The following is a 15,352-nucleotide window of genomic DNA, read 5'->3' as shown; positions in this document are numbered from 1 at the left end:
ACTGTTCAAAAACAAACAAATGAAAGTTACATTTGTAGTTGAAATAGAAGCTCATCAAAACCTGTCCCCGTGATAATCCAGATGTGTTTAACTTTATGTAGCGCTTCATACATGGTTCCTGCAACATCTATGCACTGCGATTATTATACCTGAGTAGATACTCGGTTTACAGCCCTCAAAAGGATGTTAGCGAATAAGATAGCTTAGCCAGTTGATCGCTCATTGCTGCGATCTGTGCGTGATCTGTAGGTTGTAGGTTCAAATCCCGGGAAGGCCAACTCAGCCTTTCATCCCTTCGTGGTCATTAAAGGAGTACCCACTTCGGTTTGGTGATAATTTTGATAAATATGTTCCATGTACAGCACTTTGCCAAAAGCGCTATATAGTTAACCATTTGACCATGAGATTAGGTATAGAATTTAGCATGGAGTCCTTGCCTCTCTGCACTGCATTGGCATACCATTAGGTAGTAATAGCTCCAGGAAATTAAGGACTTTCATTAAACACCAAAAGACAATTCTATCGAATCTCAGAAAACACAATGCAATTCCTGTTTGCTTTACTATGTAATTGACTAGGTTTTTGTGTTTTCCACATTTAAATATATACAGGAGAGATCAAATGGCCAGAGCTTAAAGAAATAATGAAAGGTGTATTCTGTCACAATGCATAAAGCTGCCACATGGTAATGATTTCCGTTTTTGCACACATCGGCTGGATGTCACATACATTTTACTTTCTTGCAAAAGAGAAAAGTAATTTTGACTCTCTTGCAATCATATTTACTCTCAAAGTTTAAAAATAGGGAGTAAAATACTCCCAACTCAAAATCTTATCTGGAGCACTGCGCCTAGGGGCATTATAATGTTGGTGTGAAAAAGTTTTCCTGCACTGTATAGGAAACAAATAGCAAGAAGTGATAATTGCACTTTCCCACTTGTGGTGCATGAAGCACGGCTGTGTGTTTAGGTCAGGGAAGTATGAGGAAAGGGGATGTTAACATTCACGTAGGACCCACCTTCATAGAAAAAAAAAGTGTTGAATGTCAAGAAGTAGGCTTATGACACTGGACTTTAGAAAATGAGAGCTGTTATGAGAAATGTTAGGTGTTGTGTTGGCAGTGGGCCAATTTGGCGAGAGCTAAAAAAAAAATAAAATAAAAAAAAAAAAAGGGGGTATGGAGGTGGAAAAGGTGGTAAATGTGCCCCAACCCATCCACTCTTGCTACTCACCTCAGCATCGGACTCCCTCCCGAAGAACATGTCTGACGAGATGGCTTTGGCACTGGCAAACTTCTGACGTGCTTCACTAGATTCAGCCACCGATGTACTGCTCTCCAACTTCCGCCTGCTGGTGGGACTAGGCATGAAGAGAGGGGGACAGGTGAGAAAAGCAAAGTAAACAGGAAAGAGGCTAAATAATGTTTTAACCGCAGAAGGGCGACAGGCCAGCATAGGGGAGCAACACACAGACATTTCACTGCTGCGGCAAAGGAGCCAGAGAGCAACCTTTGACTATAGGAGAAAAGGGGCAGAGGATGACAAGAACAGACAGAGGGTGCTTCTCTGCATTAGGGAACAAAATATACAAGAGATAAACGGGAAACACCATTCAAAGTACAGCAACAGCATCTCAACCTTTCATCACATGAGGTGCAAGAGCATACATGAGAGCAGCATGGGAGATCTGTGTAGCGGAGTGGAAGAATGGCTATCACCTGCAAAATAATGGGGGCCAGAGCTTTAATAGTATTTTAATATATATCCTTACATGATAACTGAGCTGAACAAAAAAAGGACACTGAACCGAAGCCTCAAATCAAATTTCGAATACTTGGAGTTTATTTATTTAGGAAAAATGGTTGTCAATATGAAAAACTGGTTTCAGACCAGGTCTGTTGTGTGGAAAGATTAGACTTCGGTCTAGTCAGGAGCAGTCGCTGTGGCTTGTGCTGAAGCCCCCATATTACCAACCTCACCTAAGCGAGCTTGGAGCGCTTTCCTCTTGTTCATCTAAGGAGCACGTCATCGAGCAGTCATGGCACACTTATCCAGAGGGAATGTGGGGCAACATAAACATGGTATAGCAATCTATTGTTTCATATAAAGGATAATGAACAGAAAGTTACAGTGGTGTACATATTTTATCTACTAATGTAAGAGCTGCCACTGGTATTCACAGAGCCACCAACACATGATCCTACAAGGTTATCCCCTCTGCGAATGTTTCAGCCAGTTGGTTCATGGCAAGTCCCAGGACAGGTTTTCTCTTAACCACAACTGCTAATTGCAGCGGGACATAAAGCGGATAGCTAATTGGTTTGCTAAATATAGTCAAATGATAGCCTATGTAGTGGGAACATTTTGCATGGTTCAGTTTGTGGGTTTTGTGAAGTTCCAGAAGTAAGGCTCGGACACAAGGGTGGCATCTTTTGGGCATAGACTTTTATGGATTAAGCAAGATTGAGAAAAAGGCCTCTCTAGCCCCAAATTTAAGAGGGGTTTCCCTACCTCAAAAAAACTAGTGAAAACCGCCAGGATGTCCAAAAGCAAAAAAGTCTGTCCCAGTCACGTCTCAAAACCTCTCTGTCCCTCACCCTACAAACTTACAAAATGGTGTACAGGTAATCTGGCTCTAAAGAAACCAGTGTTCACCAATGTAACATACAAGTTCTCAACCAGTCAGGCTTCAAACAAATGCAAAACAATGTTCAAGAAAAATAGTAATCCCATATTAGGGCGTGGCTCCTTTCCCCTAACCTTCAAAAAGGGCAAAATGTCTCAGGTTCCTTCATAGACTAAACACAATGGTTTCTCCAGAAAGTGTAACACTTTCTCAGTCTTCATGTTCTAAACCCCTTGGGTTTGCAAATGTTGATTTGGGTGCCAGGCTTGCAATACTCGAGGCATCTGGGCGTTGTGAGTCAGGCATGGTATCAAGAGAAACACAGACTCAAAGGATACATTTTCAAAATCTGTATTTCTAAATGTTCCTGGGTTGGGGTAATGCCTAACTGGCCCTAACTCCAAAGTGATGGTTCCCTTAACTGATGTTTCTAAGAGCCGCCAAAGTCTAGAAGTCCAACATAAAAATCTGTCTAGTCTACACCTGTGCTTGCCCTCACGCTGACAAAAATGTGTTTACAAAGTCTTTCAAAAGAAAAAGGTGGTGGTTCAACAAAAATAGGAAACCAGGATTGATTTCAGGGGGTCTTCTCACCAATGGTAGGTTGGACAGCTTCAAAAGGATGAGTTCAATCAAAAGGCACTGTTCATAGAACAGTCTCCATAGTCCAAACAATATCAATGGGCCTCATTACGACCCTGGCGGCCGCGGTATGAACTGTGCCGGTAAGGTACTGCCACCGTTCATACCGGGACGCCACATTACGAGTCTGCTCGCGGGTGGCGGTATGCACATCTGGTCTGGCCAGACGTGCATACCGGCACCCACGAGCAGACCAGGATGCCAACAACGGACCCGTCATTAACGGGTCTGTTAGCATCCTCCCCATTCCATTCCCATGGTCCCAAAAATGGGAATTACCAGGCCTGCAAAAGTCAGAATGGCCCGGTAATTCCCTTTTTTCGGGACACAGGCACGAGTTTGGAGGTAGCCATGCCGGTAATGACAGCATAGCTACCTCCAAACTCGTAATGAGTCCCAGTGTCTTTAATGTCACAAGGGTTCCCGTCCCCAAGCTTCAGCTCCTTCAATAGCACAAAACAACCAAGCTTCCACTTTGGTAGGTTTTGCATGGTTCCCTTCCCCAAGCTGAGGCCTCTTTCCAGTTCAAACAGATCCACTTCATCAGCCTCTCGGTATTCCCTTCCCCAAGTGTATGCCCCTCTTGAGTTTAATAGAAAACACAAGTTCAATTTGTCAGGATGTGCCTTGTTTTTCATATACAGTTCTCTCAATGGGTTAGCATCTATTCTATTAGATTTTTATAAAGCGCCAACTTGCCCGCAGACCTCACAGTGCTCACAAACATTACAAATAACTGGGGAGGGAGGCATCAGGGGCTTTCGAAAAATGGCAGCTTATTTTCTCCTCCTAAGCGCGACCACTTCGAGCCTTAACCCACCTCTTGGATTTTCCTGATCTTGACTTTCCTTCTTGTTCCCACTGGCACCTCTCTTTTCTTTGCTTTCACACTTGCACTCTCCTATCGTGCCCACTGGCACCCCTCGTCCTTTCCATGCCCACTGGAACCTTTTCCACTCTGCCGGGTCGCTTGCACCCGTCTCTCTTTTCGGGTCGCTCGTGCCCTCCCTTTCCCAGTTCTTTTCCTTTACGTCTCTTGCACGCTACGCTTTTGGACTTTCTCTCAATCGTATTACTTTTCTCTCAATCTGCTTTTTCCATAGTTTTCTTTCCTCTTTTCTGCTCTGTGCCACTGCATACATTTTCTTCAGCCCGCTCTGATGCAGTCAATCGCATGTTTCTGAGCCGCTCTCAATCTCTCTCTATGCAACTCACCAGGGCAGCAGTGCGTTGACAAGCGGTTCCTCCTGGTTGTGCGGGCCGGTGGCCAGGGTCTCACCACCTGTCTCTCAGACACCTTTGGGGCTGGCACAGGTCCCAAGGGAACAAGCAAGGTTGTACCCGCCAACAGCAGCCTGCAAGACTCTCTGCTCCAGCTCTCTGAAGACACTGCAGCACCTCAGACACAGAGAGCCAGCGTCTTGGCACGCCGTTCTCCCTTGAGCCGTCGATCCTGCTGCTCTCTGCTCCGTAGCTTCTTTGGTCCAAACAATATCCCCAGCTCGCTCATTCACCTGTGCAGAATCATACCTTTTATAGTTCGAAAAGTAGTCAAGTGGAGTCGGGTGTGTGTGACAATTAGGGAATGCCTGACTCTGCCCGACTTTTATTGGGATAACAAGTTCTTTCCCTTACATTTCCCATGTTATTCGTATGGGAAATCTTCACTACTCCCAGTTGCCTCTTCCTCATCCCAGCATTTGTTGAAAATCGGGAGGGGGTGATGGTATGAGTTTAAAAAGATCCCATAAATGCTGGGGGAAGGGGTTTTCAGGTGGAATGGGAAAGAGGATAGGTGGGTGAACCCGGTCAGGTTTCTCACAGCATACATCCCTGCCAAGTCACTGTTCTTCATTTTGCTTTTTTCTTTCTCGTATAAGGCTTCAGCCCCTATTAGTTCTGATTAGTTTTAGTGTTTCAGACCCTTCTGTTCTTGGTCTACCCTCTGGGTGCGGGTCCCAGAATCGCAATGTAACTACGTTTGTTTGGTTTACTCCCCTGCCAAACATGTTGTTCCTTGTTTTCAAACTGAGTATGACTCCCTTATATATTTTATTTCATTTGGGTGCGGGTCGCAGACTCTCAATATTGGTTCCAAATAGTCTGGTTCACTGTCCTGCCAAGCTAGGATTTCTCTTGCGTTCACTTGTCATGCATTCATTGTTGCCTGGGGTATTTACCCTCCTGCTTTTCTGTATTTCTCTCAGTGTATTAGACCAAAATGTTCTCTGACCCTTATGCAGTTCTTTGTGCTTTTCCGGGCTTCCCCAGACCTCCTGTTACTTCCCACCAGCCCGCGGACCTTTGTTGTTGGTCGCGTCTTCCGGGCTGTGGAATCCCTTCATGAGCCTCTGGTAGCCGTTGGTCTTGTTTCGGCTTAGGTTTCTGGTCTGCAGCGTTCCGCTTCCTCCTCGCTGACAGCTTTCGTCTCAGCATTGCTGTGGACATGGTAAGACACTTCAGTGCCTATTCGGTATGCAAGCCTCAGAGTGCCCATCTCCCCGGCTACGTTAGTTCTCTCTCCTGTCTCTGCAAACTGCATCTTGATTCTGGGTCGGTGCCATATCTCAGTGCTCTCCTTTTCAACTGACAGCCTGCCTTCTCCAGTCATAGCTACCTGGAGGGATTCTCCTCTGATTCTCAGCTGAGATACATTTAAACTCCTGCGTTGTCAAAGGGAGTTGTTCTGAACTGATCAGATTTGTTAAAGAACTAGACTGCTCACTTCGGTTCACCCGAGTGATCTTCATTCTTGCAGTCCTCTTCTTCGTCTCAGTACATGATTTCAAATCTGAAGAGCTGAAGACATTTCCAGTTAAACTTTTAGTTAAAATGAATGAAATAGTTTGAATGGCTTTACAACAGAACATTTTAGTGTTCTCAGGACAAGCGAGGGAGGAATTTGACACCGATATGGGGTGAAAGGCCTTTCAGCGGTGTAATACCAAGTCTCCTGAAGATGGTCGTCCCTAGTCCCAAAAGGGGTTTCCCTTTCCAGGTGGCCCTCCCCCTATTGTATTGTGGATGCACTGCCCTGTTCCCCTGTAAAATGTCTCCCAGTAGGGGAGAAGGGACAACATCCTCAGATTCGGTTCAGTTTCCAAAGGTCAACTGCTTTGTGTACTTTGGAAGCTGGTGGCAGATACAATGTTGAGGTTTCCAGAACTGCAGTAAGGCATAGTACCACTGGTGAATGCGGAATAAAGAAAGAAAACAGTCTGCTACCGCTAAGGAGTTTTGGGCCTGGGTCGATCCAGAAAACATACTTTTTATGGCAGTAACTGCAACGATAGTAACCGATGGCAGAAGATAAGCATATATACCTTTCCTTAGTCGCAACATTGTTTGTGAAGCCAAACGGCTCAATGTTGTAATCAGTTTGCATTATCATCAGCTTGCATGGTAACCGCAGTCTGTCAACTTGCTAGTGCTCTCGTGCCTTTTTCGTCAATGTCTAAATATCCATGCAGAGTAGTGAATCCCTAGAGCAGGCGACTCAGTTGGTCCAGTAGGAACAAGGCACCACACATGGCCCTCGTTTGGTTTTCAGAGGCTTTGGCATCTGAAGCCATAGCAAAGCTTTACCATTAGGGCTGGTCTAGAGTGGGCTGCAAATCCACTGCAAATACAGCAGAGATTCAACACAGTCACTCAGCTGAGAATTCCACATTGTGCTTCATGGACTTGCCCTAGCAATGGAACAATGTAGCAGTGCAGAGCCACTCTTTATGGGAGGTTTAGACCCGAGTGTGACAGTATGCCTCCAATACTAAGAAAGCATACTGTGAGGGGTCAGAAATTATAGACGGATAAACCGATATCAATCTCAATATTAACAGAAAGAGGCTTGGATAAAGGCCTAACTTCCCTATTCTAACACGATTATCCCTTCCTATGAAACTAAAACTAAAGCAGGATGACCTTCTGTCCAAACTCAATCTGACCCTCACACTAATATATACAAGGAAAATGTGCAAGTTAAATGTTTCAAAGTTCAATTCAATAGAAAAGTGTAATAACTCAAACACAACTTCAACAAAAACACTTCTTGTATCCAAGGGTTGGCTCTCTTATCATGGATTATTTCAGGCAAACTATTCAAAATGTTCTGTGTCAAAACCAGTGTTAAAGTTATTACAAATGTCTCTTGTACCAAATACTCTCCTCAAGATAACAAAACAAATGTACCTTTCATGATTGGAAAAGAGGAAATATTTCAGAATGTCAAAACAAAGTATCTTTTCCACATTGTTTCAGGATTGCAAATCAAATGTCTTTTTCACAACAGATTTAATTACGGCTTAAGGCAAGTCTTTTCCAAGTTTCTGGTTGACAATGGTTGAAAGGAAACTAGAACTTAATAGGACCATGTCTCGTTTGAAAATACCAATTCAAAATCAGTTTCCGGTACACTCTCCTGTCCGAAAACTCAACAAATGAAAACTCTTTATATCCTGGTTTACTCTTCTGCCAGGAATATCCCCCTTTCGGCTCACTTAGATCTTCTGGTGTACTCTCCTGCCAGGTCTCCTTGTCCAAAAAGATTTCACTATCTGATATCCTCATCAAGCTTCATTGCACATTCACTTTCTCCTTAAGTATCACACAACTGTGCTTCTTCACTAGCACACTTTTGTTGACTTAAAATATGACTTGTACCAATTTCCCCCAAAGTGACATCCAATATCTGAGGGCTTGTTCAAGCATTGGCTTTCAACTTCTCTTTCAATCTCTCTTGACTACTGACAATGCTTGCTCTAGGTTTCTCCCAACTGATCTCATAAATCAGGAGAATTGCATCATATTTGTCATTGTTGTTCTTTTGGCTTAGGCAAAGCTGGTCCCAGATTTACCCCAACTGTCAGAAGAATTGCACCACATTCACCTTTTCCACTTAGTTCCATTAGGTCGGTATTCAAAGGTACTTATATTTTTTTCTTCATATCTGACGTTCCAGGGCCCTCTGTGCTATAATTGTTTGTTTTATTATTTGTAATGCGCACCAGACCCAAGGGTATCAGGGCGCAGCAGATACAAGAATATGCAAAGCTTAGTTACAGTGAGTCACAAGTTTACAGGCAGTCATGCAAAGCAATACATTACTATACATTATTATACAAACAGGATATACAGATATTTACAGATATTATATGTATTGTGCATAGAGCTGAGGTTAGCGCCATGGGATTAGCAGACAGTTTGGTTACATAGTTGTGCAGTTAGTGGTCAGTGGATTTTAGTCATAAGATAGTATTGGTTCTGATATTCTGGTAAGGCTTGTCTACTCTTAGGGAGGGAGGCGGGGAGTTCCATAGTTTAGCCACTTTAACAGGGAAGCTGTTGCCACCAATCGTCGATCGTTTGAATTTGGGGATGGACAAGCAGTCCAGGTTTATAGATCTAGTTGGTCTTGAGGATGTCCGTTTGTGGAATTTCTCAGAGAGGTAGATGGGTGTGGCGTTAAGAGATTTGTGAGTGAGGGACGTAGTTTTTAATAGGATTTTGTCATTTGTCCGGAGCCAGTTGGTTTGTCTACTCTCAGAGATGTGCTCTCTTCTGTAGATACCTAGGGATGCTCTAAGGGCATTGTTTTGTAGGGTTTGGATTCTGGTAATGATGGATTTGTTGGAGCCTATGTATAGGGCGTTACAATAGTCCAGACGACACAGGATGAGGGCTCAGGCCAGGTTGGTACAGCTATTATTCGAAAGAAATGGCTTGCCGTTTCTAATGAGTTTGCACGTGTACGCCGTGGAGGACACTAGTGTGTTGACCTGTTTAGAGAAGGATAAGGTGGAGTCGAGGTAAAAACCTAATGGTTTTACCTCTTGTGCTACCTTAATGAGATTGCCGTCAATTAAGAAGGAAGTGTAGTCGGGTCCTAATTTTGTTTAGGTTAGTGGGGGTGCCCAAGATGAGGATTTCTGTTTTATCATCATTCAGGCATAGACCATGATGATGTTGACTCTCTTTACCAAGGCCAAATCCTTGTCGTAATCCCCTGTAAGTGGGAGGAGTATCCGAGTATCATCTGCATAGTTACTGTAGGTGATACCGAGATTGTCCAGATCGTCGAAAAGGGGCTTGGTAAAGATATTGTACAGTGTGGGCGAGACTCAGGACCCCTGTGGCACCCCCCCCCGGGGTTGATAGGTATGGGATCTGCCGCAGCTGAGGGCGAGAAGACCCTCATTGTTCTTCCACTTAGGAAGGATCTAATCCAGGTTATGGCATCTTTGGAGAAGTGTGCTGCTGTGTCGAGAGGTTTGCATAGGACCGTATGAGCTACCAAATCGAAAGCAGCTGAGAGGTCTAGGAGTAGCAGTAGAGCTGATTTGCTGCTGTCTCTAAGCTCATCAACTTGGGTTTTTAGGTTGATGAGGGCGGTCTCAGTTCCATGTTGCGGGCGGAAGCCTGACTGTCTGGCTCCTAGCAGGTGGTGTAGTTCCAAGTATCTTTGAATTTGCATGTAGGCCACTTCATCTAGTATTTTTAGAAGGAAATGGACTGTTGTGATTGGCCTATAATTGGTGGGAGTTAAGGGATCAAGAGTAGGTCTTTTGAATAGTGGGAGTACCCATGATTTTTTGAGGTTAGTAGGGATGGGGCTGGTGGCAAAGGATGCGTTGATGAGCTTGGATATGAATGGTGACAGGTCTCGAGCCTCATCCTTGAGTTGTGCTGGGCAGAGATCACCCTGGCAGTTGGTTGGTTTGAGAGATAGAATAATTGTGGTCGGTCCATGGTAGTGGTGAAGTGGAGAGGAGAGGATGATGGCATGGCAGTTGTAGTCTGCTACCCAATCTAGTATTCTCCCTTTGTTATGGGTGGGGGTGTTGCTTCTTTGGGTAAGGCCATATTCTGATCGGATGTTTGCAGTTGCTAAGGCAGACTGATCCGAGAGGTCATTGAATCCCAAGTTGAGGTACCCAAGTAGTAGTACTTGCGTGGAGCTTTTGAGGTTACTGGAGAGTATAGTGTGGATGTCTTCCTCAAAAGTCTCGGTCGGACCTGGGGGGCGGTAGATCAAGTGGATATTGAGGATCTGGGAGTTGATCAATGGTAATTTGACAGAAAGAGTTTCACAAGAATGGATGTCATAAGGGGGTGCTAATCTCAGAGAGGGTGCATTTGCAGATAATGGCAATGCCTCCACCTCTGGTTCCTTGTCTATCTTGTTTTAAGATTATATAACCTTCTGGAACTGCTAGCATGAGCATAGGGCCTGCTGCAGCGTGCAACCATGTCTCAGTGATTGCGAGGAAGTCTAACTTATCGCTCAGGATCAGATCAGCAAGAGAACCTTTAATAAGTGGGCTCGTGAGAGTTGTAGTTGCTAGGTCGGAGGTTAGATCTTTGCGTTTGGGGTGTGCATTTTTTTGTCCTAGGATTGCCGTTATATGCTGCCTTTGTAATTGTGGGGGTTAGGTTAGGCAGGGTTTTTAGGGTCCTCTTTCCTGTGAGGGCGGGTAACGAGCTGATGGAAGGCTCGTATATTTTGGCTAGTCTCGCTCTGAGGCGCGAGTTTCTTGCTTCCGTTGTGCAAGGATTGCTCGGGATTAGGCATTGAAGGACGTTCATGGCTATGGGGCAATTAATTATAGTATTGTTGGTTAAAGCGGGGTGTGGCAGGCTTGTAGGGTCCCAATGGATAGTGTATGGGGTTCTGTAAAGCAGAGTGTAAAACTCGATGTGAAAGAGATACAGGCAATCTGGTAGGTGGCTGTAATGAGCATTTTAAGACTTCGCTAAGTACTCAATGCAATAGTCAAATGGTAGGGCACAATAGACTAGATGCATAGGTCAAATGGTAAGGCACAATAGCCTAGATGCATGGGTCGAATGGTAAGGCACAATAGCCTAGATGCATAGGTCAAATGGTAAGGCACAATAGCCTAGATGCATAGGTCAAATGGTAAGGCACAATAGCCTAGATGCATAGGTCAAATGGTAAGGCACACTAGCCTAGATGCATAGGTCAAATGGTAAGGCACACTAGCCTAGATGCATAGGTCAATGGTAAGGCACAATAGACTAGATGCATAGGTCAAGTGGTAAGGCACCGTGGTGATCTGCGGGTTAGGTGCAATTTATGGCATGAGATGGGCAGGGAGCAAAACATGGAATACGTGCATAAAGTGAGATGGTTAGAGCGGGGACCATGATCAAGCATTACAATAGAGATGGTGAAAATACAATGAATTGGTAGGGGACATCCGTGGTCAGGTATCTGTGTCCAAACTTGCGAGTCGGAATCGATGCATCCGACAGCCATGGAGGTAGATGAACAAGTTACTCTCTTACCTGGTAACGTTCTTTCGATGGGATGGTCCGACGACGTATTCTATATCTATGACAGTAATCACCACAGCTGTGCTGCTTTCGAAAATCTTCGGCGTCTGCGTCGATGACGTCGATACGCTGCCCTCCGACGGCCGACATCACTGGATGTTATAAGTAGGACGCCCGACGCCCGTAGCCTCAGTTGTAGTTTTTTCCCAGAACGTGTGCCACCAGTCTTCTGCCAGTCTGACACACAAAGCCTTGCGGAAACATAAGCTGCAATCGCGTAAGAAATTCTGTAGCGCGGCAGGGATGGAGCGATATGGAATACGTCAGACCATCCCATCAAAAGAAAGTTAACAGGTAGGAGAGTAACTTGATCTTCGAGAGGATGGGGTCCCCCGATGTATTCCATATCTATGACAGACAGACCCCCAAAGCAGTACCAATGCAAGGAGGTGGGAAAAGAATTTAGAAAACAGAAATTTAGAATGCCCAATCAAATTGCGGAGTAAAGGACCGCCTTGCCAAAGGCCAGATCCTGCCCACGGATGGAATCGAGGGAGTAGTGACGTACAAAAGTATGGCCCGAATCCCAGGTGGCTGCATCACAGATGTTACGAATAGGAAAACCCCTCTGTAGGGCAGTAGAGGCAGCCATACCCCTGGTAGAATGGGCCCGCAAGCCGACCGGTGGGTCCTTACCCACCAAGCAGTAACACTCAGAAATAGCCAGAATAATCCAGCGAGACAAAGTCTGTTTCGTCACAGCTTGTCCCAAACGCTTTCCAGCGTAACCAATGAAGAGTTGATCGACCACTCTGACCCGGGAAATGCGTGAAATATAAAAGCTTAGCGCTCTCCTAGGATCAAGCCTATGGAGCCTCTCTTCTTCCTTACCAGGATGTGGAGGAGGATAAAACGCTGGAACAACCACCTTCTGGCCTAAATGAAATTCGGACACCACCTTCGGAAGAAAGGAAGGACGAACTCTAAGGACAACCCTGTCCTTATGAAACACAGTGAAGGGTGGCTTAACTGAAAGTGCCTGCAACTCACTCACTCTGCGAGCGGAAGTGACCGCAACCAAAAATCCAGTTTTAAGAGCTAACAGTCTCAAAGGGCATGAATGCAAAGGCTCAAACGGAGCACCCATCAGAAACTTGAGAACAAGGTTCAAATCCCAACCGGGCACCTGGAAAGGTGACGGAGGGAACACATTAGTGAGCCCTTTCAGAAACTGAGAAATTAAAGGAATTTTAAAATAGGAACACTCTTCAGACGAGCGCTTAAATATGGACAGCACTGCCAGGTAACCTTTAATGGTGCCCACTTGCAAGCCCCTGGGAATGTCACATGCAAAAGGATCCACATTCTTAACCCTGCACCAGTCGCAGAACTTACGCCAACGGCAACGGTACAGGGACTTTGTTGCTGGCCGTGAGCAACACATCCATCACGTCTTCAGGGAGGTCCCAATCCTTATACCTCAACCTTTCAGAAGCCAAGCGTGAAGGTTGAGGGATCTGACCCTCTGGATGGAGAACCGGACCCCCCCCTCCCATGAGAGCAGATCGTATCGGTAGGGAAGACGACGTGGAGGGCAGATGGACAAGACGAGAAGTCCGGGTACCACGTCCTCCGGGGCCACGCCGGAGCAATGAGGATCATCCGGGAAACCGAACCTCCATAACCTCCGCAGTACTTGCGGGATGACGGGGACTGGAGGAAACGCGTACAGCAGTGGGAATGACCACTCCACCACGAACGCGTCCCCTAAGGCTACTTTTGGAGGTAAATCCCGCGAGCAGAACCTCTCGCACTTCCGGTTGACACTGGAGGCGAAGAGATCCACTTGAGGGGTCCCCCAAAGGGCGAAGATCTCCAGGAGAATCTCCTGAGCCAACTCCCACTTGTGAGAGATCGCGCTCTGCCTGCTCAGAGCGTCCGCCGTCTTGTTTTCGTCTCCGGCCAGATGAACCGCTGAGATTGAAACTTCCTGCTGGATTGCCCAGAACCAGAGCTACATCGCCTCCCTGCACAGAGGAAGTGACCCCGCCCCCCCCCTTTTTGTTGAGGTAGTGCATGGCCACCATATTGTCCGTCAGGATCAGGACATTCTTCCCTCGCACAGTCGGCAGAAAAGCCTTCAGGGCTAGCCTGACGGCCCTCAACTCCAACAGATTGATATGGAGTCTGGACTCCGGAGACCAACGACCGCTGACTGTCAACTCGTTGGCATGAGCTCCCCATCCCGTGAGTAATGCGTCCATCACGATCGTCACCTCTGGCCAGGGTAGCCAAAATGGAGCCCCCTTCATCAGATTGTCTTTGACGGCTCACCACAGAAGGTCCTGGGCGACCGAGGACAGCACCTGAACAGGGTCTGACATCCTGCCAGAGGTCTGAGACCACTGGAGCTTGAGTGCCCATTGCAAAGATCTCATCCGCAACCTGGCCTCTGGCACCACAAGAATGCAGGATGCCATGAGGCCGAGAAATCTCAAGAACCCGAACGCTGGGAGACTCTGGGCAAGCTGAAACTTGTGCACCATCTGCTGAATGATATGAGCCCTCACCTGGGGAGGAAAACACTGCCCCAGGGACGTGTCGAACACTGCTCCGATGTACTGGAGCCTCTGAGTTGGTGTCAAATGGGACTTCTTGAAGTTGAGGGAGAAGCCCAGCTTGTGGAGGGAGTGGCATGTGACTGACAGATGATCCAGGACTTGCTCAGGAGAGCGCGCCCTGATCAACCAATCATCCAGGTAGGGGTAGACGTGAATCCCTGCCTTTCCTGAGGTGCGCTGCCACCACTACCATGAGCTTGGTGAAGACCCTCGGGGCGGAGGTCAATCCGAACGGCAGGACCCGAAACTGAAAGTGCGAGTCGCCAACCGCGAACCTCATGTACTTCTTGTGCTTTGGATGTATCGGCACATGAAAATAAGCGTCCTTGAGGTTGAGAGACACCAACCAGTCCTGAAGTTCAAGGGCCTGGAGGACTTGAGAGAGAGTAACCATCTTGAACTTGTCCTGCGCCTGAGGAGTTTGTTCAAAACGCGCAAGTCCATGATGGGTCTAAACCCTATCCCCCATCTTTCTTGGAAATCAAAAAATAAGGGGAATACCATCCCTTGTTCCTCTCCGCTACAGGCACCAGTTCTATGGCGCCTTTCTCCAGCAGGGATTGAATTTCCTGCGCAAGGAGCGGATCCGGACTCTTCAAAGAGATTCCCCGGTGGATTGTCTTGAGGCCTCTGCTGGAAAGGAAGACAGTAGACGTGGGTTATGATCTCCAGAACCCACACATCTGAACTAATGGCGCGCCACTCTGCAAGATGCTGCGCCAGCCTTCCCCCAACCGGCGAACCATGGGACATGGCCTCATGACTGAGCTGAAGCGGCTACGGCGTTGCCTGAGGGCAAAGAGGCAACAGCCCGAGCGGCCTTGGCACCTCAAGTACCTTTTCCACCTCTGGCACTCCTATGGTGGACCCTTTGACTGGCAGCTCCTCTCGTTTTACCAAAGGATGTGTAACGAAAGGAACCTCCCCTCCATTGTTGTCCCCTAGGACAAAAAGGCAGAGGTTGGCGAACTGCAGCGCCCAACGACTTCGCTGCAGCTTTGGAGGTCTGCAACCTCTCAAGGCTCTCGTCAGCCTTGCTGCCAAAAAGATGTTCCCCGTCAAAGGGCATGTTGAGGAGCCGAGCCTGCACATCAGGAGCAAACCCCGACTTCCACAACCACGCAAACCTGTGTATTACGGTGCTCCCCGCCATGGACCGGCTGACGCAATCT

The 15,352-nt window shown here is 46.7% G+C and overlaps 1 protein-coding gene across 4 annotated transcripts in view; it reads right to left on the bottom strand.

The window, feature by feature from the left end:
- The window catches only part of ARFGAP2 (ARF GTPase activating protein 2), an 885,096-nt gene that overhangs the window by 327,747 nt on the left and 541,997 nt on the right, over nucleotides 1-15,352 (bottom strand). For all 4 annotated transcript variants that reach the window (XM_069623180.1, XM_069623182.1, XM_069623181.1 and 1 more), the window contains one exon: nucleotides 1,233-1,359. In XM_069623180.1, coding sequence (XP_069479281.1) covers nucleotides 1,233-1,359 — 127 coding nt within the window. The remainder of the gene's footprint in view (nucleotides 1-1,232; nucleotides 1,360-15,352) is intronic.

The sequence above is a fragment of the Ambystoma mexicanum genome, chromosome 11 (genome assembly GCF_040938575.1).
Source record: "Ambystoma mexicanum isolate Mex_15411 chromosome 11, UKY_AmexF1_1, whole genome shotgun sequence".
NCBI lineage: Eukaryota > Metazoa > Chordata > Amphibia > Caudata > Ambystomatidae > Ambystoma > Ambystoma mexicanum.
The sequence above is the reverse complement of the archived record's forward strand: the minus strand, read 5'-3'. Positions and strand labels throughout refer to the sequence as shown.